Here is a 24,861-nt window from a genome sequence, read left to right on the forward strand (position 1 = left end):
GGGCCTTTAGTACTGAAATGTGCTGTTGTCCCAACTGGGGGTGAGAACATGGGTATTCTTTTTTAAATACCTCACATATATTTTCCGCATGTATATAGTGTAAGGTAAGACATTATCACCTTGTAACTGGATGCCTAGCAGTGGCTCACAGGTCAGGATACTGGGAACAGGAAGCAGTAGGTTGAACACCCTATGGGAGTGGCTGTGGTGGTCACTATGGCTGAAACTGCTAGAGACAAACCAGGGATAGAGATGGGGATGGAGGAGTTCTAAGTTTGTTCTAAATTAAGAAACACACACTTCTGGACTTGTCTTCATACCCCACCAGGAGCCATGCCTCTGACTGAATGAGCTGTCACTCACTGCCCTCAGGCTTGGCTCTGAGCTTTTTCTGGCACCAACACTTCAGCATTTCCTGTCCCAGCCTAAATAGTCGGCCTGAAGGGCCCAAGACTGCTCTGGAGCCTTTGATTCCACTGTGTGGACACGACAGCCTTTCTGGTCCCTAAAAGGTCTCCAGCCTCCAGATGTCACTAACTTACTAAGAGACTCATAATTTCACGCCAAAGTCCAGCATGAGTGCATCCTCTAACCAAGGTCTCCCTTCCCCCTTGGGCATCCTCCCAAGGAGCCCACCGTGGTTCTCTAGCTGTGGGGGCCAATGATACTTCAACAACTGCTTTCCTCCTTTGAGTCTTCAATGTATCTAACAAAGGTGAACTTGAACTAAACTTTTTACTAGTCAAGTTTCCTCCCCTAAGTGATGACTTTTAAATAATGACAGGTTTCTTTAAAGACCAGCCAAAGAAGGTATGTGAACAGCAGAACTGTGTCCAGGAGAGCTTTTATTTTTACGGAACAGTTTTAAAAATACAGAATAAAATAGCTTTATCTCTACTATTATTCACAACATCTGGTCCAAATATTACATATTTTTAAAATACTTAAACGTTTAATGAAGCCATGTTAGAAAAACAATATGAAAATTCTTTTTAAAAACTCCATAAAATAATTAGACATCTCAAAAAACAACCCCACCCCAAATACCCTCAGTATGCAAAATAAAAAACAAACAGAAATCCCAGAAAGGTATATAGCCAAAGTCAGTCACAAAAACTTAAGGAAAATATAGGCATCCCCACTGTTTTAAGAACAGTCAGAAATTTATTAACATGTCAAACAAAGGTTGTTACGAACGAACAAAAAGGGTATTAACTTGACTGTCAGTAAGACGGCACCATTGGGAAGGGTGTCCTAAGTGTTGGGAAACACACCGAGCAATTCTAAGGAGGCTGGATGTTACTAGTGTAGAGTGAAGACGAGGCACAGTCAAGAACAGACTAAAAGGACAGGAATGTGTGGAGGCTGCTGAAAAGGGATCCTCTGCGCTAATGTGCTTCACAGGTCCATGGGCAGATGCTGAACGCGGGCAAAAACGGGCAATCTTCTTGCACTACTCCAGTTGTGACTGCGGGAGGGGTGGAGGGTGGGGGAGATCCTATTCTCTGTGTCAAAATCATAAGGGGACAGAGCACAACACGCATGGCATGTGAGGCCCCAGGTGTTTCCCTAAAGCCAACAGTGGCTCCCTGTGAGAGCCACTCAGGCTGCCACCGTGAGAGCTCAGGCTGCCATCGTGTCCAGGGGGCACAGCTGGGTGAGCACACCAGGGGGCAGCAACAGTCATGCCAGGCCTGCTGCCTGCAGCTGAGCATCCACCCCAAGCCGTGGGGGTGAGTGTGCAGGATGCTGCCTTTCTTTGCGCCAGACAGGTTCTGATGAGGCTTCCGCCACAGCTCCTTGTTCGTCTCCTATCTGGCCTGACCACTTTTGTGGCATCGATATTATGGAAGATTACAGTTGCCAACTTCAAGTCTAAGTTGCTAGTACCAATATTTCAGCAGAGACATGAATTAAAGAAATAACAACTTAGCTCATGGTCATAAAATATATGCATGGGTAAATAAAGTATACACACATACGAAAGATTCATCAATGGAGAAATTCTATCATCACATGACATTGTCATGAAAATTATCATTCCCTCCCTGGAAAACTGTGACTATTATCCTGGGTAGAAATGTTATTTTACTATATGGAAATACTGTAATATTCATGCATAAACCAGGTTGTCATCATGAAAGTCAGTATTCTACAGTATGAAGCAAATCCTGTGTGTGAATCTGTTACCATGAAAACGGGAAACCATCAGGACCCATGGTTAAGCCACTTCCCTTGCCTTGATCAATCACAAGAAACTTACTACAATCTAACATTTGAAATCATCTTAAGAAAGATTCTGTATCAATGAATCTATGTTTAATTCCCTAGTGAGAATGAGAATGGAAATCGCCTACAAAGACTGGAGCCACTTCCCATTGTGAACCATTTAGATATTTTATCAAAACCAGTGGTGGGTTCGCCCTTGCCACCACAGTGATATTGCAGCATCTACTGTCCCATTTATAAGTTTCTACTTTCCACATCAGGATCACCAATGTAAATGTGAAAACGGTGGGTAGGTGTTCATGTGGGAATTGGAGGGTGAATGCCCTGCCCAAGGACATTCACATCCAAAATATCCTAAAACATTCTATTGGCCAAAGCATAGTGGGTATGTGGCCCCAGCAATGCAAGTGGGAGGTGCACAGGCACAGACCGTGCATGGCCACTGTGTCCCCCCAAACCTCCCCTTCAGGTGTGTGCTTAAACACAAGAAGCAGATGAATATATTTTTCTTTCAACTACAGACTCATTCTGTAGCATATCTGCTAGCCAGAGGACAGACTTCCTAATCTCCTGTCCCCTTCCCCCACCTTGGACAGAGAATCTAAGTTGGCCCCAATGGAACAAGAAAGGCAAAAACCCTCTTTTTCCAATAGGAGGTGTGGGCACAGGGCTTCTTTGCACATTTGAAGGCTTATGGAAAATATCGCCCCAGACCAGCAGATCTGAAACCTCTCAATAAGCCCAGCCCAGGAGAGTTTTCAGAAGGGAGAGGATTCCTAGACATCTGAAGCACATGCCCTGAGTGTTACCCACTGGGAGGGAAGATTCCTGGGTCAAGTTAAGCTGAAAGGAACTTGTTCCTGAATTACCAATGGTTCAGAGGCTTTCATTTGGATATTTGGTCCTTCTGCTCACCTAGAGAGCTAGAATACTGCAATCTCTGGGATGTTTTACAATTTTCCCCATTGTTCAGAGGAGAGAAATTGGAGATGCTGAGCAAAATACAAATAGAAGGAACTAAGCAACTAAGGGGACAACTAGGGCTGTCAGCCTCGAGGGCTTACCAAGTCAAACGGATGAAAATCATTTAACCAGTGTGCTTCTAAAGTAAATATGCACCAAATACACTTCAAAAAAACATACCATACAAATTTAAATTTAGAATCTAAGTTCTTTACTTAATCTGCGAGAAGGTCTTGGCAAAACAATGCAGTGGCTCTGAAGTGTTCTTGCCAGAATAGGCCTTAAAGCCCCAAACTTTACAGGAATCAAGGAGGCTGATTCTGTCTGCTGCCAAAGACATCCCAGTGTGGTAAGCTGAACCAGTTGCGGGCGCAGGAAGTTCGCCATGTGCTCACTGCCTGGTAAACAACCAGGTAAATACTTAAGAAGCACTACCTCAAGAAACGAGGTCACTCAGGATTTTTCTTTGATTGCAAATTTAAAGCCAAATTCAATAAAAGTCATTTTTATCAGAAACAATTTAATATTATTAATTAGAATTCAACAGAGGGGGCCTGCCAGCTGCTCTTCTTACTACCTTCAGCAATAACTTAAACAGGAAAGGCAGCATTTGGCCAGGGGATCTAATCTTCCCCTCTGCAAAATCAAAATCCAGTGGACATTCAACATGGCAACTCACAGAAAGTCTCCTTAAGCCTTAACTGCCAGATATGAATGGCAACACAACTGCAGTGATTAATTTACCAGGAGGCTGCACCATTCAATATGGCGGCTGTTTGTCACCTGCCCCAGCTTCCCTTCTTCACAAAACAAATTCACTATAACTTAACCCATGGTTTCTGGGCTCTGGTCCAGTAGTCAGTTTTGATAAATAGATTAAGCATTATGTATTTACACTTTCATGGTATCAAGCAATACAAAACACAACCGCAATAATGGTTACTGGCCTTTAAGAGCCAGGACAACAAGCTTCCCTGACGGTGTCTACAGCTTTACAAATGCTGGTTCCTTTCTTAATGGGGGATAGGAGGTGAGGAACAAGTAATAGGGATGTAAGGTAAGAGGGTCACATGGAAAAACACTGATTTCAAAAATCTATAGTCAATAACATTAAATAGGAATAAAATCTTGTAATAATAGATACACACAACAATAACTGACATCCACATGTCAGCAGAACCAAGACTCCCATAAACACCTGCTTGGTGCCCTCATGGGCACTCTATACCCGTCACACCAGCCAGGAGTGAGAAATGCCAGCTAGAGTGTCTCAGCTACTAGTAAACAAAAAGAGGCCAATATGAGATGTGCTGGCCCAGCTTGGGCCAGGGTGGCACCAAGAAAGTGTAGTTGAGAATCAGATACTGATTTCAAGGTACCTTCCCTTCCCGTCCAATCCCCCAATTTCCATTCTAATTATATCTGTACAGACTTTACCCATGCACAGATTTGGGGATAGGGTAAGCATGTCACTGTTTTCAACTGGCCAGCAGCCACCTCCTACAGGAGTATCAGGGAACACAGAATCTCATTTGACAATGCAAGGATACTGGTGTCCCTTGACCAGAGGAGGTCTTTGCAGGTGAAGGTCCTGGTGCTTCCAAGCACAGAAAGCCCCTGGACCCTGGAGGTGGCCTGTAAGAAAGCTAGCACAGGGTATTAGAAGGGGACTGAAAACAAGGAATCGCTGTGGGCTTTAAGCATCCACTCCCACGGGAGGACAGGAACTTCAAATTCAGTGACCACGGCCAGCAATGGATGCTCTCAAGGGCAAAGGGTCAAGGGCTTAAATAAAAAGATAGGTGAGACACCATATTAGACAGGATCACAACCCACAACAAAAAAGCTACTTGTAATCTGTCTTAGCTCTGGGGTGGACAATGTAAATGCAGATCTACAAACATATATGTTACTGCTTGTTACTCAGCAAGGAACTACAGGTTCATGCCTCACTGCGGCTGGGCCACAGGGCGAGCTACGGCTATACTGTGGCCTGCGAGTCTTCATCTGAACTCCGGCTGTTAGTGCTCTTCCTGAGGCCTTTCCATGTGTAACCTGCAAAGGTTGGGCTGATGGGTAAGTAGCTGAAACATCTGTATTTTTTAATAATGTTCATGCCAAATGGCAAGTCGTAGGATTCCATGCCATCAAGAGACTTGCTCCCTTTGCCCACGCCCTTCTTCCATTTCCTGATTCCCCTTTCCTCTGGAGTACCTGTGGAACACACACACACAACAAAACAAAAACAGAACAATGGAATGTTTAGTTAAATAGTTCTACCAAGAATTGAGATTCTCCACTGCTGCTGTCTCATAGATTGAAAGGAATGGGATGACACAAAGAACACTTGAGGAGTAGTTGATGCCCAATCCAGAAATCTAAGAATCACTAATCCCTCAAAAGAACCACTTCTCTCTAAAACGCCGATCTGATCTTGCAAAATGGGGCCCAGAGTCATTATTACATCTCACAATGCCTTCACCACTTGGTCATTGCACACCCACCCACCACTCATCCAGACATATCACTTTTTATACTGTTTTGCTCCATTTCAGTGGGTGGGGGGTGCATTTGTCACATATTCCCCACTTGTTGTGCTCCTGTGAGGATGAATTGCCACTGGCATAACACTCCTGGCAATTCTGTACCCTGACAGATGAGTCAGGGAGAAAGATCTGGACCTACAGGGTTCAGCAACTCCTGGACTCCTTTTCAAAAATCTTTCCAGTGCAGAGAGGAGCACTGGCACCTGCTTTTAGCTACATGGGAGCCCTAACAATGTACTTCTCTGCCTGAGCCTGGGTGTTGAGCTTGACTCTATGGTGCAGGGCTTAGGAACCTCTCACATATAAGCTATGCTCTCCCATGGGCATTTCAGTAATAAAATTGACTTTAATTTCCATCTGCCTGACTCCTTTGTCTCTCTCTCACTTAGTGCTGACTTAGGAGGGAAAGAGGATGTTACTGGCCTCCCACAAATCGAACACCTTCCACCTTTTCATGTGTGTGATTCCTTCTGCCAGATGTGTTCACCTCTCGTGCCCCTAGTAACCTCTTCTTGATTGAGGCTTTTTGGAGGTAGGTTACGGGCAAAATCTCAATAAAACCTTCAAGCTCCAGAATAAACATCATCCTTCCTTGACAGTGGATGAATCTACCAGTGCGTCCATGGCAGCACTTTACAACGATACAAAGCAGCCTCCTCTAGGAAGCTGGGAAGGCCACAAGGCAGGGCCAACATCACATCCTAGTCCATCACCCAGCACTTGGCATAGAATGCACCAGCTGTGAAACAAGGGCTATGGGTGTTGGAGAGAGAGCTGCCTCCATACATCTCTCAGGCACTGGTCCTGGCAGTGGCCTGCCTCTGCAATGACTCATTTAAAGGACAGGCTCCACAAGAAGTGCTGCCCACTGGTAGCAGCTGGCTCAGGAGTGTGTGAACAAGTCAATGAAAGCCAAACTGCAGAGCTCCAGGCAAGGTTGAGCAGAAGGGCAGGCAGCTGGAGCATGCTTAAGGCATCCCGCTGCCACTTCACCATATGCAAGGAATTCACCTGTTTTTTCTTAAATGTAATTCAGCAAGAAGGAAAAAAAAAAAAACTAAGTTTATTAGCAAAAAAGTGATTCATGAAAGGTGGCTGAAAGTGTCATCTTAACCACTTTAGAAAAGACAGTTTTAACCAGTGATTGCTTTGAACTGATTCACTCTTCCTGCTTCCCATATTTATTTGTCAAAAAAAGTAAGTCACATATGTAATAAGCATGTTTGATATATACCACATACCTGGGATGGTGTTATCCAAAATAAAAGCCACACAGCCTCCTACAAACATAGCAGTTGTGAGAAGAACATTCAACACTTGATCGATTCCTGTTATCCCTGAAAATGACATAGCAACTGGTCACTGCCAGCCAGAATAGGCCTGCTCTTGACTTAGAAAGGAACACTGGGGTGGACACTAATTGCCAGTCCGTCAATACAGTGCATAAAAGTGTAAATTTCTGCTATGCATGTGTAGATAAATTTTTGCCAGTAACATGTTAAACTACTATGAATGCTTTCAACAATAATCAAAAGTTATCTCCATAAGGAAAATTCCTAACAATGGTTCACAGATGATAAATCTAATACAGTGACGTTCAACCTGTAATGAACTATGAAGACTTTGGGGGTGGAGGGTGGTGTTGTTTGCAGATTAAAAAAAAATCAATATAAAAGATGGCTGTTGTAAGGCTGAAAATTTTACAAAGTGAATAACAAGACAACAAAAATATTTGTGGGGTCAGCAATCAAACGAAGGGCTTCAGAATTCTGGGTTACTAATTAGTGCTTAGCTTCTTTTAATTAGGAGCAACTTTATTTCTAAAGATGTTATCACATGAATGAGATAAATTAAGACAGAAGTTCACACACTTTCTATATTTAAAAATATAATGATCCTCAACAGAAAAATAACATGTTTGGTGAGAATATGGAGAAATAGAAATCACTGTGTCCCACATACCTGGTGGGAATGTAAAATGGTTCACCTGCTATGGAAAACAGGTGGTTAGGAGTGCAAAGGGCTTCCAGATAAGCTTCAGCCAAGTGGAATTTAAATGAAAAACATAGATGAACATTCAACAAAATGATTCCTGAAGTTCTAAAGTACCCTCCAACTGGTGATGAGCTGTTTGTGAAGTGCTGGCTGTGGTTCTAACTTCCCCACAAGATTCAAGGCCTGTTTTCCCTACCTGTGACGAGAGGGTTCTGTCTGAGGTAACTTGGAAGGACAAGCCCAAAGAAGATTGAAAATCCAAGCACAAAGAGGTTCCGGGAAGAATTTAAATCGATGAACTGCAGGTTAGAAAGTCCAACAGCTGTGATCATTCCTGGAGAGAAAAACATTAGACCACAAGTTCCATTATCTCACCTATGGCATGGATGACAGATACACTGTTGAAGACAGACTCCCTACAATGTCCTTTCTTGGTCCCATCAGAAACAGGTTGGGAGACTGTGTAGTGACAGGACAGGGACCAAAATGTGACCACCTGGGTCTCTGATCCAAATGACCCTCGGCCTAGGCATTATTTGGGCCTAAATAAGGGGCATAAACATCACACTATGCTTTTTTTAGACCAGGCAAAAAACTAAGGACATTGGCTCTCCCTCAAAAACTTGATTCAAACAATTTCAATTACATTGGGAAATGCACCCAAATATCAAGTCCCTGATTACTATAGCTGAATGGCACAGAGATCAAATCGAGTCCCATCGTAAAAATGGTCAGTTTTAAATGGCCCAGAAGGGAAGATATCTGAGTTTAAATCAATTAGAAATGGCAACTAGAGGGAATAAAATTTAATTTGATTTTTCCTAGCTCAATTATTCTACCTTTAACATCAACTCAACTCAGAAAGTGATATATTGTTTATATGTTTTTAAGGTATATCCTTTTGTATTTTAAAAAAGAAATTTATCGTTACCTTCAATCTCACTGAAGGGATTCCTTAGCAAATGTGAAGAAAGAAAAGGAGCCTGAGAAGGAAGCCGGCTATCAAGGAAATGGAATTTTACCAAAGAGAGTACAGAAGAGGGCGCCAAGCACAGGATCCGGGAGCGAGGCGAAGAGGGCACTGAACTTTCCAATCATGCCTAACGCCAGCATGAGTGCTGCACCGTACTGTATCACCCGACGACTGCCAACCTGTGGGACACACAGAGGGCAGAGACAGGCGTTAACCTTGAGGCCCTCCAGCAGCACACACAAGTACTCAGGCCCCGCGGGAAAATGTGACAAAACCCACAGACAAAATCTGGATTACTCTTAAAACTTTTAGTTAAGAGGGTTCAGTCTCATTTCACAATGAGGATTGATCTCAATACTCTAAACACATAAATATTACTATAAACACAACTAGAGTAAAAAGATTACCACCACCTTTCCTTGTTCCCATCCCATCCGGTTCTTGCCAGAAGCTGACCGTTCTGCTCTCCTTGACTACGGGGATCCTGGGGCTCAGCCTTTGCGTCTCCGAGCCCTGGGCAATGTCACCTCAGTGTGCACCTGCTCCTGCGCTCTGGTCCTGGGTTTCTAATGCCCACAGTCACTGGCCAGGATGATCTTCTAGTGTCTCAAATGCAAAAACTACACTTGGCCCCTGCTTCTCTTCTAGGTTCTGGCAAATCAGACAAAACCCCCAAACATTTCTGGAACTACTTTTCCTCCTGGTGTATTACTCATTAGAGGTGGCACAGCCTGGAGACCAAAGAGTGCAGGAGCTGCCTGGCTCCTGTCTCTGCTCCACCTCTAACTATGAGACAGGCATTAGCCTCTCTGGGTGGCAGGATCCTCATCTCTGTAACAATGAACGGTGTGCTTCTGCTTTGAGGATTAAATGAGATGCAATATAAAATAGTCTGAACAGCACCTGGGAAGCATTAGGTTATTTGACAGCCTCCCACCTGAAATTGCTGCCTCTGGCCTTTCCTCTGCCCACATGTCCTCTCCACTATGATGGAGTGACCTCTTTAACATCGTGACTTGGGAGGTCAGTCCCCTGCCTAAGTCTTCAGGTTCTCATCCCCCTTCTGGCCAGTTCTCAGACACATCCTTCAAAATACAACCCCAATGCTACCTCTTCTGCAAAGCCTTCTTTGATTCCAAGGCTTGGCTTCCCCAACTCTGGACTTCTGCAGCACCATGTAAAGCATTTCCCATGTGGTCCCAACTTTATTGGTTAAGCTTGATCTCTGCCTTCTAGAAGCGTTCATCTAGTCCACTGTCACCCAGGTAGCGAGAGATGGAGCTAGCACTGGGCTCAAGAATCCTACACTGTTGGCCCCTACTCTGTGCTGCCTCTCCCAGGAAAACATCCTGAGGACGTAAACTGGATAAAAGAGGTTCCAGAAACGGAATAGTGTCCACAGGGCTTTATGTATGACTTACAGTGAATAGAAGATGGCTACTTAAATTTTAAGTAACTAAAATGAAATGAAATGTATAAGTCAGTCCGTCAGTTGTACTAGTCACATTTCAAGTGCTCAGTAGGCATGTGTGGCTGGGGGCTCCCACAGGGGATAGTGCAGGTACAGAACATTTCCACTATTGCACTGTTCTACTGGATGATGCTGGGCTGGACCTTCCGACAGCTTCTCAATGTGCCCAAAGGTCAATTTCAGAATAAGAATTGAATCTTTTACTGAGCTGTCCAGCTAGAATCAGTCACAGCTGACACTGGAGCCTAGCGTCCATTACTCCAATTTACAGTTCCTCCCATTATACCACCACTATGTTCAGGGGAGCGGTGAAAAGGTCATGCAAACTGGCAAACAGAGCAAAAGTGACTTACACTTGGCTGTAATACATGATTAGGAAGGCTTTCATTTACAAATAGCTTGTTTTTCAGCATTTTCAAGGACCTACTACGTGACCAGCACTTGGGAAACTGGGATGGGGGGCGGTGGTGGATACAAAGATGAGTAAGTCACAAGCTTATGATAAAATAATTGTACTGTTGCAATTGTTATGTTGCGTGGGAGTCCAGTGGGAAGAGAAAACTCTGAAAAGTTGGGGAGGGTTCCCTGGAGATGGTCTTGAGGCATGAGTTAAGAGAAAGAGCAACCAGACAGAGGGATCCACCTCCCAGCAGGGTCAGGCCAGTTAGGTGTGCAGCGGGGAGGGCTGAGCTGGCCCTAGGGATGCCTGAAACAATAAATCTTTTATGAAACCATGCAAGGAAGGCTGATCTGCCTTAGATGCTGTCCAAAAAAAGCAGCAAGTTAGCCATTCTTCTGTTCAACAAACATTAAGTGAGTGCCTATTACACATTTCTGTTCCAAACACCAGAGACACAGCCCTAAAAATCCCTGCCCTGCTGGTGCTTACATGGAGCCTTCACATCTCTTTCTCCACTCCCTGGAATCACCTCCCAGACTCCCTTCTGATCTCCTTCCTGAACTGTGGCTTTGCCTAGGGCCACTGAAAAATCGACACTGCATTTCTGACTTTCCAAAGTGTTCAACAGGGTGGTATGCTGCAGAGGAGAAATGACCTCCCTCTGGATACCATCAAAGAGATAGTCCAGCCAGGGAAGATGGTGTTTACTCTTCCTAGAAATAAACTTAGGGCTAAATATCATATAACAGTATCTCTATTTTGCTTATTTAAGCACATGCTAAGTGTTTTACATCAAGTTATTAATTCCAAAACCTTGCGAGTTGTCTTTATAGACAAGGGTATAGAAACTCAGAGAGGTGACGTTTCTTGCCCGTGGTCACTTTAGGAGAATGTGATGGAACCAAGGCTGGATCCAAAGCAGCCACCTCCCTACCATGTCATGCTGCCCTTCTCTGTGGGACAGACACTGGAACACACTCAGCAGAGAAGTCCTGCACATGGAATCCAACCCATTCAACCCTCAGAACTTCAGAACACACAATGGGGTAGGCAGCCTCAACTCTGATCAAATAGTTAGAATGTCCATGTCTGTACATGGAACGCCATAACTGGATAAAGGATAGCAAACAGTGGAGTTGCCAGGAAATGGAGGTAGATTCTCTGGAAGAGCCACATATCACCCTCTTTCTATTTGTTCTGGAAGTCTGATACAATGGTCCAGACAGTGGTGTCTGGAAGAATTTCATACAGTGATGGAAACGTTCTGTATCTGTGCTTTCCTGTGGCCACCAGCCACATGTGACTACTGACTACCATATTAGATAACACAGATCTAGATCTAGAACTGTCAGATTTCAGATCTGAGTTCTAATCAGAAAATGACTGTCCCAAGTCCTTCAGCTGGACAAGAGGCAGAATACTGCCTATAACCTTGTGCTTCCTTTTTCCTGGGCAGGAATCTTCCATCAGCCACATGGCTCAGGCCACAGAGAAGTTTCTGGTGCAAGTCCTACTTCCCCACCCCAAGACATCTGTGTAGATGGCTCAATTATACCCCCTTGTGAGTCAGGGCAATGGAAACCAATTCCAGGGCTGATATTGCTCTCAAATGGATAAGGCCTTTGCCTAGGGTAAATGGGTCCAAAGGGATTCTGAGGTAAGATCAATTGGCTCAATTAAAAAATGCAGGCAGGGTGCCTTTTCAGAATAAGCTAGCACTATCAAAATTATAATAAAGATAATTATTCTCCAAACCATCTCAGTCAAGTTTTAGAAGGAACCTTAATGACAGCACTACTTACTCCCTACAGTGACCTTGGTTAAATTATGTGATGATGTGTTTTAAAAAGGTGCAGAAAGGGAGCTGGCTTGTTAAACTGTTTCCCCAAGAGTCCCTCCATCTATAATAATTTTACTACTCTGTTATTTTGGATTAGTTATATGTCTACAGGCTCATGGCAGCAAACTGGCTAAAAAGTGAGTGGCTTATGCCCCATTTGGTGCCCATTTGACCCTTCCCTTAGCTCTGTATGCTCAGCATCTGCTCTCACCATGGGCAGCAATAGGACCCAGGCATCCTGGAGGAAGTGCCCATCAGGCAGCCCTCACACGTCATGTGCCAGGAGCAACAGGCAGCAGGTGGGGCCACCACCAGCACACCTGAGGCTGAGCTCTGTGATGGCCTGGCCAACTTACAGGAAATCAACCAGCATGTCAGGCTTGCACAGTGCATGCCCTGCTCCCTTTCACTTGGATTTGCAGTTACAATTAACCAAACTAAGTATCTGGTTTCTTTTTATCTGGTTATATAATCTTGCAGAGGGCTGGAGGAGGATTTCTAATTTTAAAGAGGTCAAACAGTTCTAGAAGGCTCCAGCCCACCCCCAAGTTCTCAAGTTCAGGAGGAAGACCTCTGACTCATGCAGGCCACCCTAGGTGGTGAACCAGTTCTAACGGTGTCTAGCTGTGCAACATACAATGGCCAGGGCCGAGCTGCATTCCTCAACACCCTGGGCAAACAGCAAGCTCTGGCCCACAGCAACTGGGATATAAAATTTATTTGCTAGTAAATTTGAAAGGCCAAGAAGTAGCCTCCTTTTTACTGAGGCTGGATTGTGGTGTCTGTGCTTGGAGTGGGGTGGGGAGGAGAGACGAGTGGGGAGGACTTCAGACCCAGGCACTGCTTCAATCTGAGTGACTTGCTGTGGCTTGTGCTGCCACTTAACTCCACAACCGATTTCATCTGAAAGAGAATGATGCTGCTGCAGTTTGAAAACTGTGTTACTGTAAGATTGATTTATTTGTAATGAGTAATATAATTTGTCATCTAGAACTAGTGCCATCTCCTAACTGGTCTCCTGTTTCTACCCTCTCTCCCGCCCACCATGTTCTTCTTTCATCATGGCAGTCATAGTGATTCTTAAAAAAAAAAAAAAAAATCACATCAAGTCACACCCTGCGGCCCCCTCTTCCACGCGGCCCCTGGCAGCCTGTAGGGCTGCAGGACCTGGCCCTCAGCTACCCCAAGAACCTTATCTGCTCTTACCAGGCCCACTCCCACTTCCCTCTCTGCTTCCTGCCCCACTAGCCTCCTTGCTGATCTGCAGAGTGCCAGCCTGCTCCTATGATAGGCTTTGCACTGGCGGTTGCCCTGCCGGAATGAATGCCCCTCCCCAGGTACCTGCACAATTCCCTCCTTCAGCTCCATCAGGTCTTTGCTCAAAGTCATCTTCTCAACGAGGCTTAGCCTGACTACCCGATTTAACACTTACCCTCCTGATCCCCCACCCTGCCCCATATTTCTGTCATACTTATTATGCTTACTATTTATTGCTTGTCTTCCTCTGCTAGAATCTAAACTCCACAGACGATGGAGATATTTCTCTTTTTTATTCACTGATGTATCCCAAGTGCCTAGAACAGTAGCCTAGCAAAGGGTCAGTGCTTAATAAAAATTTGTGGAATGTATGAAGGAATAGCACCAGAGTGCCTGCCTACCCAGGTCAGTCAAGGCGAAAGAGACCTCTATCAGCGTTCCATAAACCCATCAATGAAAAAATAAGAGATGGGGAAGAAGATGATCTCGGAATTGGAGGCCATCCTTTTGGAACTCACAGTGGCCAGACCAATCAATGAAATGGATCAACATTTAGAGGCCCAACCATTTAATTAGAAAAATATTTGTACCTTAGTAATTCCCAAAACTCCAATGTTGGGACTGGATGAAGTAGAGCCATTCCCAGTACCAAATATGCCATCGAGAACACAGGAGAGACCCTCCACGAAAATCCCCCTAAAACGTAAAGGAATGGGGGAAAGAAAAACATTCATTCCATGGGAGAAATACTCTGAAATACACTCTAAATGGTTGTGACCCAAAGGCAGGGTCCACAGAACTGAAGCCTCCACACTCTCCAGGAGGGGTTAGCAATGCAGACTCTCAGGCCCCATCCCAGATCTGAAGACCTGCATTTTAACAGTATTCTCCATGCTCATTCAACGTTGAGAAGTACATCTCTGAACCACACATCAGACACAAATGTTTAAAAATTATTCCAAATTAAAAGATTTTAGCCAGAAATATAAAGTCATTTGTTGGAATCTAAGACAAACATGGGTCATCCATTGATTTGATTCCTTTCCTATTACTATATAGTTTTATCAGAAAGGAAATGCTTTGTAATTTTGTAAACATTAGAACTTTTAAAAGAATCAGTATATAAGTAATTTACTCATATGCAATAACTCCATTAGAGAAAAACAGAAAAACCAGGACTCTAAACCCCAACAGAACCAATGCAAGAGGTGCTAAGACACCAGCCCTTTGGATCTCATCACACACAATCCCTTCTGGAAGGGCGGCAGCTGGCTGGGAAAGGCGGAATGATCTGGGCTATTTTCTCTTCTCTGCAGCTTCCATAGGGCCCAATTTGCCCCCAGCATCCAGAAACTAAAGACCAGATGTGCCGAGAATATAAACCCCACAGCTCATAAACCTCTAGATTCTACAGACTTCATTTATTCCTGCTGCTATCTCTCTATATATGAATTGTAACTGTGAATAGAACAGCTGGGAAAACAAGAAATCAAAGGGGACAATACATCCATGACCCAAACCAAGCACAGAACAATGGCAGTATCTGGTACTTGTTTTGGTGAGTTTAAGGTCTGGAGTGATCTCACAGAGAATGTCTTATACAACTGTTACCATGAGGAAGAAGGGTGGGAATTCTGCTCCATATTATGGATGAGGAAAATCAGGGCAAAATGGGGGCAGTGACTTGTCCAAAACAAACAGCCAATAAAGAGCCCTGGTGCTTGGCTACTTCATGTTGAAACTCTTGGTTATCCAAACCAAAGAGCAAAGTATGAGGCGCTGGGCCCGATGAAGAGCTCGTTTTTTCTCAGGAACGCACCTGTTTATTGCATGGATGGGGGGCGGTGGGGCACAGGACAGCCTTGCACAGGCGTAGTAGTCCCCGATAGACTCGATAATACTGGCAACGACCGCACTGAGCATGCCGATGACACCAGCCGCAGAGATGGTGGGCAGTCCCCATTGAACTAAGGAAGGAAAACAAGCATGAAAGCCTCATGAACTTTCTTAGAGAGGCAGGCAAAAGTTTTCAGGACGTTGAGTCCTTCAGTATGTTAGAGGACTCTACAAGATCCACTCAGATTTTTGAAGCTCATGGAAACTATTTATTTTTACACCTAGGTCATCTAGTGCACTATATGCCTGGGAACAGTTTCTGAGTTGGATGAAGACAACCATAACCAGGATTGATCTGCTTTATTTAAAAGAAGAAATTGTTTGGCTGGAAGAGGTGGGTGCTTCTCTTCTTGCTTCCAAGCCACACTCAGTGTCTGTTAAATTACAGTTCAACACAGCCTGCTTTGTTGGCATAGGAATTTGTATGAAGAGGATTTTTAGCCCTGCTGTGCAAGCATGATACAAAATAGTGCTCCTGCCCAGGGGGTGGCGTCAAATGAAAAATCACCAGCTAAATTTAAATCCCAACAGTAAAGCATGGCACAAAGTATAGATAACCCTTCTCTAGTATAATTCCAGCACTTTTTTTTTTTTTAAGTAAACCATGTTATGGAAAATTAAAGAGTTTCCTTTAAGAAAGCAAAGCAAAGTCCCCAGGTAGCTTCATTTTGAGTATCCTATCCAGATTTAATTTTTAGTAGGGTTTTTTTTTTCTTTAAAAGTATATCTATTTGGATACCAAAAACCATTGATCTTATTTAATAAAAATAGCATGAGGAACCTTCACTGTTAGAATGAATAGACTTCTTTGTAAAGTACCTAGACCTTCTTTCCCTGAACCATTAGTTATAATAGAGCTACTAAATAGAAAGGACAGTGAAAAAAGAAATGTATAAAATGTTATCTTGTGCAGGGGCCAACAGTGTACTGAGGGATCAGAACACTAAAAGATCTTGGAACCAGTGCAATGATTAGACTTCAAATGAAGGCAATCCAAACCAGGTCACAATGAGTACCAGTTACGAAGTCAGGAAGTAGCACAGTCCCTATCCAAGAAGGGCCTGGAGAGCAGGAGACAGGTGGAGAGGGTGTTCTGGGTAGGCAGCAGCCTGAGCATCAGTGGATGGATGCAGCTGGGCAGGAATAGGCTAGTGCTCAGCAGAGGAGGGTGTGCAGCATGGGGCAGGTAGGTTTGGAAGGCCTTGACCAGTCCCCTGGAGGGGTTTGGTCTCTGTCTCATAGGTAATGGGAGCAACCACAAGTTTGGGAAGAAAAAGATGACATGTAAAGTAAGATGTGCAGAATATGCCTGGAGTATATGTGTAGACAGAACTTTTCCTGCCTGGAGCTCACTTTACCCTGTGGGAGCTGACCAGGGGGTGCAGAGGCAGCCTGTGGTCAGGGGTTCAAGGTGCAGACCCACCAGCAACTGGCTTGGTCAACATCTTGTCTCTGGATTGGTTTGGAATGGATTCTTCTCATGAAGATGATTTCTTTATCAAGCAATATTTTGTGTTTTCTAGATAACCTTTTATATGGTTACCTTTGCTGATGTAGCACTGTGGTTTCATTTTAGTATCTTGATTTTGGGGGTTGGATTTTTGTTTCATTTTGCCATTTATTATTTTTCAGAAATTGCCTTTTATTTTCTGTCTTTTTACTTTTTTACTGCTTTCTTATTTTTTTCCCCTTTGCCTGAAGTCCTTATTTTAAAAATATTTATTCCATTTTCTTCAACATTTAAAATTTGTAATCTTAATTTTTGATCCCTTTTCCTTCAGATTATTTATTTAAATTTTAAACCTGCTGGCTTCCAGCCTTCTATTTAATTCTGTTATTTCATCTTTCCTCTTATCTAGAAGCTTTAATTTATTTTGTTACTTTATAGCAGGTTTCTCAACTCGGCACCGTTGACGTTTTGGACCAGAAATCTGTATTTTAACAACTAATCCAGGTAATTCTTAGCATATTAAAGACTAAGAACCACTGCTCTAGATATATGAAAACTTGTCTCTGGATTAAGCCAAATCATTAGAGAGTACATAAGACTACATCCTCTGGCTCTGGAAGTAGCTCTTTATCTAGGGGAGCTCTGGCAATAGAGAAGCTGGTGGCAGTCAAGGGCTGTTGTCAAGAGGAGCCAGACAGCACTCTCTGCTGTCATGACATTAAGGTCCTGTCCAACTCAGTTATGCCTCCTTGTGCATGGGCCCCATGGTACCTGAGCAAAATCTCTCTGGTCTTTCAACACACGCACAGCTGGTTCTCCTGGACACCCCACTCTGTGTTTCTATTTGTGCTCATCTTGGGAGCCACATGCACAGGCAGCGAGGACCACCCCGCATGTGCCGTGGGGGCTTCCTCCTACCTGCCCTCCCATGCCTCCCCTGACTCCCTCACCAATCGACTTTTAAACTCACTTTATCTCAGATTACATGTATGTTTATGAACCATGTACTGGGGGGGAATGGGGGGATGAATTTGTGTATACATAAATACATACTTATACCATATAATCTGATGAGAATGTTTTTTAGAAAGACTAAGCTTTTTACAGTGTTTGTAAATGTGTCAAGACCAGAAGGAACAACTGCCAGCATCCTTATCATTTAACATGCTTAGAACAGTTATCTTTTCTTTTTTTTCGGCCATGTCATGGCATGTGGGATCTTAGTTCCCTGACCAGGAATTGAACCCGTGCCCCCTGCAATGGAAGCACAAGAGCCCCAGCCACTGGACCTCCAGGGAAGTCCTTAGAACAGTTATCTCTAACCCAGTCTTAATATCCTTGGCTTTTCCTCCTTGTCATAAAATATGAAAATGTAACTGCTGGACAGGGGCATAAATTGGCACAACCCAACTAAGTTCAGGTTTCCATTCTAATAAAAACCTTAAATGCCAGGAACAGACTCTTTACAATACAACAACAAGCATGCAATCATCACTGGGTTCACACCAATCACTTTCGGGGCTGGGGTCTAGAAAACGCTACACATGAATCCAAGTGATACCTCACAGATGGGGATTGTACATCCCTGCCACCTGGCCAAGAGTTACCCAACACTGAAATTATAACGTAAGATCCATCGTCCATCCATTTGTGAATGAATATTAGTTTACCTGACAGCTGTGACCAAATTAAAAAATAATTATAGCTACCCATTAAAAGATTATACAAACTCCATCATGCTTGAGCCATCTGCTAATCTTCAGGCCCCTCCCACTCAAGTCTGTTCATTTCAGTGGCTTGGGTACTGTGCAGCTCTGTACTTGCCTTTCTAAGCAGCTGCCCTCAAATCCTGGCCACCAGAGATCAAATCTGGCAAGAGACACCTTTATGTCTGGGATTTTCCCTTAGTGGAACCAAAAGAAACAACCAGTATACCTGAGAAGGGAGCTGGTTAGTCTCTGTGTGTTAATTATGGCCCTCTGGGGACAAAGCCTCCTGCCTCCCTTTTCTGCGGTCTAATCCTCTAAGGGCCAGAATGGTAAGACTTCCAGGGCATGCTCTGGGACAAAGAAGGCCTTTCGTGTTGAAGAGCCTCCTGCCAACTTCCAACTCCTCTAGGTTGGGCCCTTGTGGGCTCCTGACCCCTCTTGGCCACCAGAATACTTACATGGGTATGGGACCTTAAACCACGGGGCTACCAGAAGCACACCCTGCCTGGCATCAGTTCGAGCGTAGAAGCCGTACTTCGCGCTATCAGGAGGGAAGACATCTGTTACTGTGAAGATGAAGCAGAGCAGCCAGGACACAAGGATGGCCAGGATGATCTGAAGTGGTCAAAGGAAAAAGCTCTGTCAGGCCAACAGAAGTGGTGGTTGTTGGCAAAAGACGCCTTCCTGCAGTCGGAATATCATACCCCAGAGCCCATCATCATCAGTACTTTGCAGAAAAAATACATAAAGGATCTGCTTAGAAACTATTCCTTGAATGGAATCACATTTAGAGAGAGCAATTTTATGTAGTGAAGTGATTTAGTCCGAATCTGGCTAGTAAAATAAGAATAATGGATAATGGGCCTGAAAAGGCCACATGGAGTCAGACCTCCCTCAATTCCAAGGACAATCAATGTCCTCTCACATACTGCTAAAAGGACTCCAGCATTGGAAACTTCCACTGCTTTTAAATTTTAGGTCCATGGTGATTTGGATGGTCATTAGTACCCTGATATCATCACACAGACATGGTCCCCCCAGGATGACCTGCTTAAAACCCCTCTTCTCATATAAACATTTTACATATGAACCAAAGGCAATATTGCCAAAAAAAAAAAAAAAAAAAAAAGGTGACTACTCACAGGGAACATTTTGAAAAGCTGTAACTTGTATGCAGTCCATCCTTTCTTGGATTTGTAAATTGGGAGAGGAAATTTAACATTTCTGGCATATTGAGAAAACAGTAATACTAGGAAAATTGTCCTGAGGAGAGAAAGAAAATGATCTAGGTTAAAGGCTGTTATATCTGTGTTAAAAATAATACTCAAATCTTCAATGGCAAAATTGACCACACGTGTTCAACTCATTTCTCTACAAAGCTGCTCGTCCTCTATCATTTGGGAAATCATATTTTTTGGAAATGATTTTTAGATCTTAACATTTCTAGATATGGAAATGAAATTGTCATGTAAATGCTTTCGCTAAATATTCCTTAATAGAATAAGAAAACCCAAAGAATGTACACACTGATAGGAAAATCTCACACTATGTAAGGGAAAAAAACAAGATGCCAGATACAACATACTGCACAGTATAATTACAACTATAAATTAACTAAAAAGCAGCTACCACACAAGAGTGCATGTACACACACACATGCATGCATACAAACAGGTAAGAAGGACAGGATCCAAAATGCTCACAAGGATTGGCTTCAGGTGGCAATGTGATTTGTGACCTTTTTTCCCCCACTTTTCTGTATTTTCTGATTTACTTGTAAGGAACATAAATTACTTTTAAAAAGCAAAAAGTAAAACTTCAATATTTAAGAAAGCTATATACAGTAGAATTCAATATTAATAATAATATTCCTGAGAGGTTTCTGTGTCAGACATTACACATAGGTCTTCCTGCCCATCATCCCAGCCTTCTACGGCGGCTTCTATAACCATCCACTTTACAGAGAAACAAAGCCAGCAGTCCAAGATCATACAGCTACGTGGGCCAGAGGTCTAGCTCTACAGCCTGGGTTCTGAACTACCTTGCCGCACTGTTTGTGAAGGCAGGAATGCCTGGGTTGACTCAACAGTTTCTCTCTACCGAGTTCCACACTCTTGACCCAGGTACACTGAATGCTGCAGGAGGCAGGTCGGCTGGTCACCCCCCTGCAGCAGGACCCAACACAACCTCATCTGTCTGGTGCCCCATGTGTGGCAGGTGTGGGATGGCTTCCCACCGCTGAAATGATGAAGGAATACAACAATATGTCTCATCACCCATAGGGACTCATTCTTTCCCTTACAACCTGAGGTGGAGTTGGCAGGAAGAGTTGATTCTCAGTCAAAGTTAAGCTTAAGTGTTCCTGGGCGCAATTCTAATTGGTGAGATGGAATTATCAGTTTCATTAAGAGCTGGTCAACTGCAGCTTCATGGTCACATTCCACCTGAGGTGTTGACTGCAGCCAGCCACCACTCTACCATCTCCCCACCTATGCAGGCACTTTGCTGACCTGGTACCACCACAAAGTCATCAGACCAGTACCAGTTCAAGGATGAAAACATAAATGGTGCCCAAGTTATTCCAACTCCCCCAGGAAGGTGAAGTTTAACAAAAACCAATATGATAATGAGGGATACTAAAACAGGTGTATTTTAAACTTAGACCAACGTAAAATTTTCATGTCTTAAAAAAGTTATTGGTTTCCTTCCAAAGTATATACTAAAATCCAAAAAAGCCTGGTATCTATTATTACTGTTATAATTATTGCAGACAACATCCCACCTGACAGTTACACCTGCATTATGGTGTTCACTTTTCAAAGCACGTTTAAAAATGGAAAGGAAACACATAACAGAATACAAGGAAGGTCACCCAGATCTCAGGCTCAAATATGGCAACTGAAATTGAGTAAGTGAACTGGGCAGGTGAACACTACTCTTCTATTTTTATCCTCAAATACACTTGTGGGGCAGGTAGGGCAGGCAGCCCCACTGCAGAGAGGCAGAAGCAGAGGCTCAGCAGTGGGTGATGTGTCTGAGTTCATAAGACTTGGCCTAGCACATAAGGGACAGGATCCGAGCCCGGATCCTCAGGCCAGGGTTCTTGTCCACCACATCAGGTGTTTTCCATCTCGTTACATTTTGTTTGTTTGTCTACCTTTGTTTTTTTTTGTTTTTTTTAGGAGTGTGTGTGTGTGTGTGTGTGTGTAGGGTGTGTGTGTGTGTGTGTGTGTGTGTGTGTGTGTAGGGGTGTGTGTATATGGGGGTGTGTGTTGTGGTTAGGAGTGTATATGTGTATGTAGGGGTGTGTGTATATGGGTGTGTGTTCTGCGGTTAGGAGTGTGTGTGTGTAGGGGGTGTGTGTTTGTGTAGGGGTGTGTGTATATGGGTGTGTGTGTTGTGGTTAGGAGTGTGTGTGTGTGTGTGTGTGTAGGGATGTGTGTATATATGCGTGTGTGTGTGTAGGCGTGTGTTATAGATGTCTGCCTTTGTTTTAACCTTACCTATATTATGCAAGCAATGCATACTAAGATGTAGAAAAATTATAAAAGGCTGATAAGCAAAAAGAGAAAAAATCTTGAAGACTACTCATCATCTCACATTGGGCGATAAGCATGCAGCATTCTGGTCTATCAATTCCCAGGGCTTTTTAGAGCAGCGGTTCCCAACCTTTTTGGCACCGGGGACCGGTTTTGTGGAAGACAATTTTTCCACAGACGGGGGTGGGATGGGGGGTAGATGGTTCAGGTGGTCATGTGAGCAATGGGGAGCGGCAGGTGAAGCTTCGCTCACTCGCCCGCCACTCACCTCCTGCTGTGCGGCCCGGTACCTAACAGACTGCGGACCAGTACTGGTCCGCGGCCTGGGAGTTGAGGACGCCTGTTTTAGAGCATGTCATCGGGTCCCAGGCACCAGGATTAGAGAGGGAGACAGGACTATCTGATGTCATCCTTGCCCCTAGAGCACAAACAGGTCATCATTTGGACCAAACTCGAATCATACTTTACATGCTGCTTCCCAACTAGCTTGCAGCCTCAGTTAACACCCTCACCTCAAGAGGTGGCAACCTGCATCAGCACCTTAGTGGCTGCTAAGCATTCCATCTACTGGATGTACCACATCTTATTTAAACATGTCCCCTAAGGTACGACATTGGGAGCAACAGAAACAACTGCAATGAATCATCCTTCTCTGGTACCAGTCTGAATGTCTCCTTATGACAAGTTCCTAGGACTAGAACAGATCTGTCAAACAGTGAACACCTTATTAAAAAGTGTTTGATACAAACTGCTAAATATATACAGAAAGGTTGGGTGAATTTACAATCCCACACAGAGACCAATGTCCATCTGCTAATGTGACCAACAAGGGCTTAATTTCCAAAATATACAAACAGCTCATACAACTCAATAACAAAAAACCAAACAACCCAATTGAAAAATGGGCAGAAGACCTAAATAGACATTTCTCCAAAGAAGACACACAGATGGCCAACAGGCACATGAAAAGATGCTCAACATCACTAATTATTAAAGAAATGCAAATCAAAACTACAATGAGGTATCACCTCACACTGGTCAGAATGGCCATCATTTGCAGTGGTTAAGAATCTGCCTGCCAATGCAGGGGACATGGGTTTGAGCCCTGGTCTGGGAAGATCCCACATGCCATGGAACAACTAAGCCCGTGTGCCACGGAGCAACTAAGCCCGTGTGCCACAACTACTGAGCCCGTGTGCTGCAACTACTGAAGCCTGAGCGCCTAGACTCCATGCTCCGCAACAAGAGAAGCCCCTGCTCACCACAACTAGAGAAAGCCCATGCGTAGCAACGAAGACCTAATGCAGACAAAAATAATTAATTAATTAATCTTTTAAAAAAAGAATGACCATCATTAAAAAGTCTATAAAAAACGAATGCTGGAGAGGGTGTGGAGAAAAGGGAGCCCTCCTGCACTGCTGGTGGGAATGCAAATTGGCGCAGCCACTATGGAGGTTCCTCAGAAAACTAAAAACAGAGTTGCCATATGACCCTGCAATCCCACTCTTGGGGATATATCTGGAGAAAACTCTAATTCAAAAAGATACATGCACCCCAATGTTCACTGCAGCACTATTTACAATAGCCAAGACATGGAAATAACTTAAGTGTCCATAGATAGATGAATAGATAAAGAAGATGTGGTACAGAAACTAACACGATATTGTAAATGAACTATACTTCAATTAAAAAAAAACACATACACTTAAAAAAAAAAGATGTGGTACATATATGCAATGGAATACTACTTAGCCATAAAAAAGAATGAAATAATGCCATTCGCAGCAACATGGATGGACCTAGAGATTATCATACTAAGTGAAGTAAGTCAGAAGGAGAAAGACAAATACCATATGATATCACTTATATGTGGAATCTAAAATATGACACAAATGAATTTATCTATAAAATAGAACAGACTCACAGACTCACATTAATGGTGAAAGACTTAAATTAGGCCTGCCTATTTCTAAACAGAAAATAAATATTCTCAGGAAAAACATGGGACTTATGCATCATGTTAGAAACGGCAGGTACTGGTTCACCACATTTCCTCTTCCCTGAGAGTCTGTCTCTAAATGCCACATCTATCGGCTGACTCAGGAGCCCATGTTGACCCAGCACCAATACCCCCACTGCTAAAACGTTCCATATGAATATGCAATTTGATAACCAGGGAGGGCAACCCTTTTTAAACACTAATTGGTTTATTTGTATTTCTTTTTTTCTGTTAAGTGGTTGTTCGTACAATACCCTTCATTCACTACTCCACCAGGACTCTCTCTCCTTTAAATTAATTGGTGAAACTCTATGAATTGGGAACATTAGCCTTTCTTGTGGAGTTTGTTATATATTCCCAGATTCATTTAAAATTTAGTTTCATTGGTTTTTGATATGAGTTTTAAATTCATCAGTAGTAAAATCAATCTTCCTCTTTCCATATCTGCTTTATCTAACCTGTTTTTTTATGATTAAACACTTATGTAGGTTTCCTTGTAGCATTTTCATGGTTTTATTTTCTGTATGTAAGTAATTGAAATGTATTTCTGATATAAACCAGAAATCTAGCTTTTTTCCAAATAATTATCTTCCT

At 43.4% G+C, this 24,861-nt stretch overlaps 1 protein-coding gene across 2 annotated transcripts in view; it reads right to left on the reverse strand.

Annotated features, from left to right (window-relative positions):
- Positions 1-655: 655 nt before the first annotated feature.
- The window catches only part of SLC23A2 (solute carrier family 23 member 2), a 148,348-nt gene continuing 124,142 nt past the window's right edge, over positions 656-24,861 (reverse strand). For both annotated transcript variants that reach the window (XM_079944025.1, XM_079944026.1), the window contains 8 exons: positions 19,872-19,992; positions 19,188-19,344; positions 15,494-15,641; positions 14,265-14,370; positions 8,756-8,885; positions 7,930-8,067; positions 6,980-7,075; positions 656-5,406 (listed from right to left, as the gene is read on the reverse strand). In XM_079944025.1, coding sequence (XP_079800151.1) covers positions 5,174-5,406; positions 6,980-7,075; positions 7,930-8,067; positions 8,756-8,885; positions 14,265-14,370; positions 15,494-15,641; positions 19,188-19,344; positions 19,872-19,992 — 1,129 coding nt within the window. In that variant the 3' untranslated portion in view covers positions 656-5,173. The remainder of the gene's footprint in view (positions 5,407-6,979; positions 7,076-7,929; positions 8,068-8,755; positions 8,886-14,264; positions 14,371-15,493; positions 15,642-19,187; positions 19,345-19,871; positions 19,993-24,861) is intronic.

The sequence above is a fragment of the Stenella coeruleoalba genome, assembly GCF_951394435.1.
Source record: "Stenella coeruleoalba genome assembly, chromosome: 15".
Classification (NCBI taxonomy): Eukaryota; Metazoa; Chordata; class Mammalia; order Artiodactyla; family Delphinidae; genus Stenella; species Stenella coeruleoalba.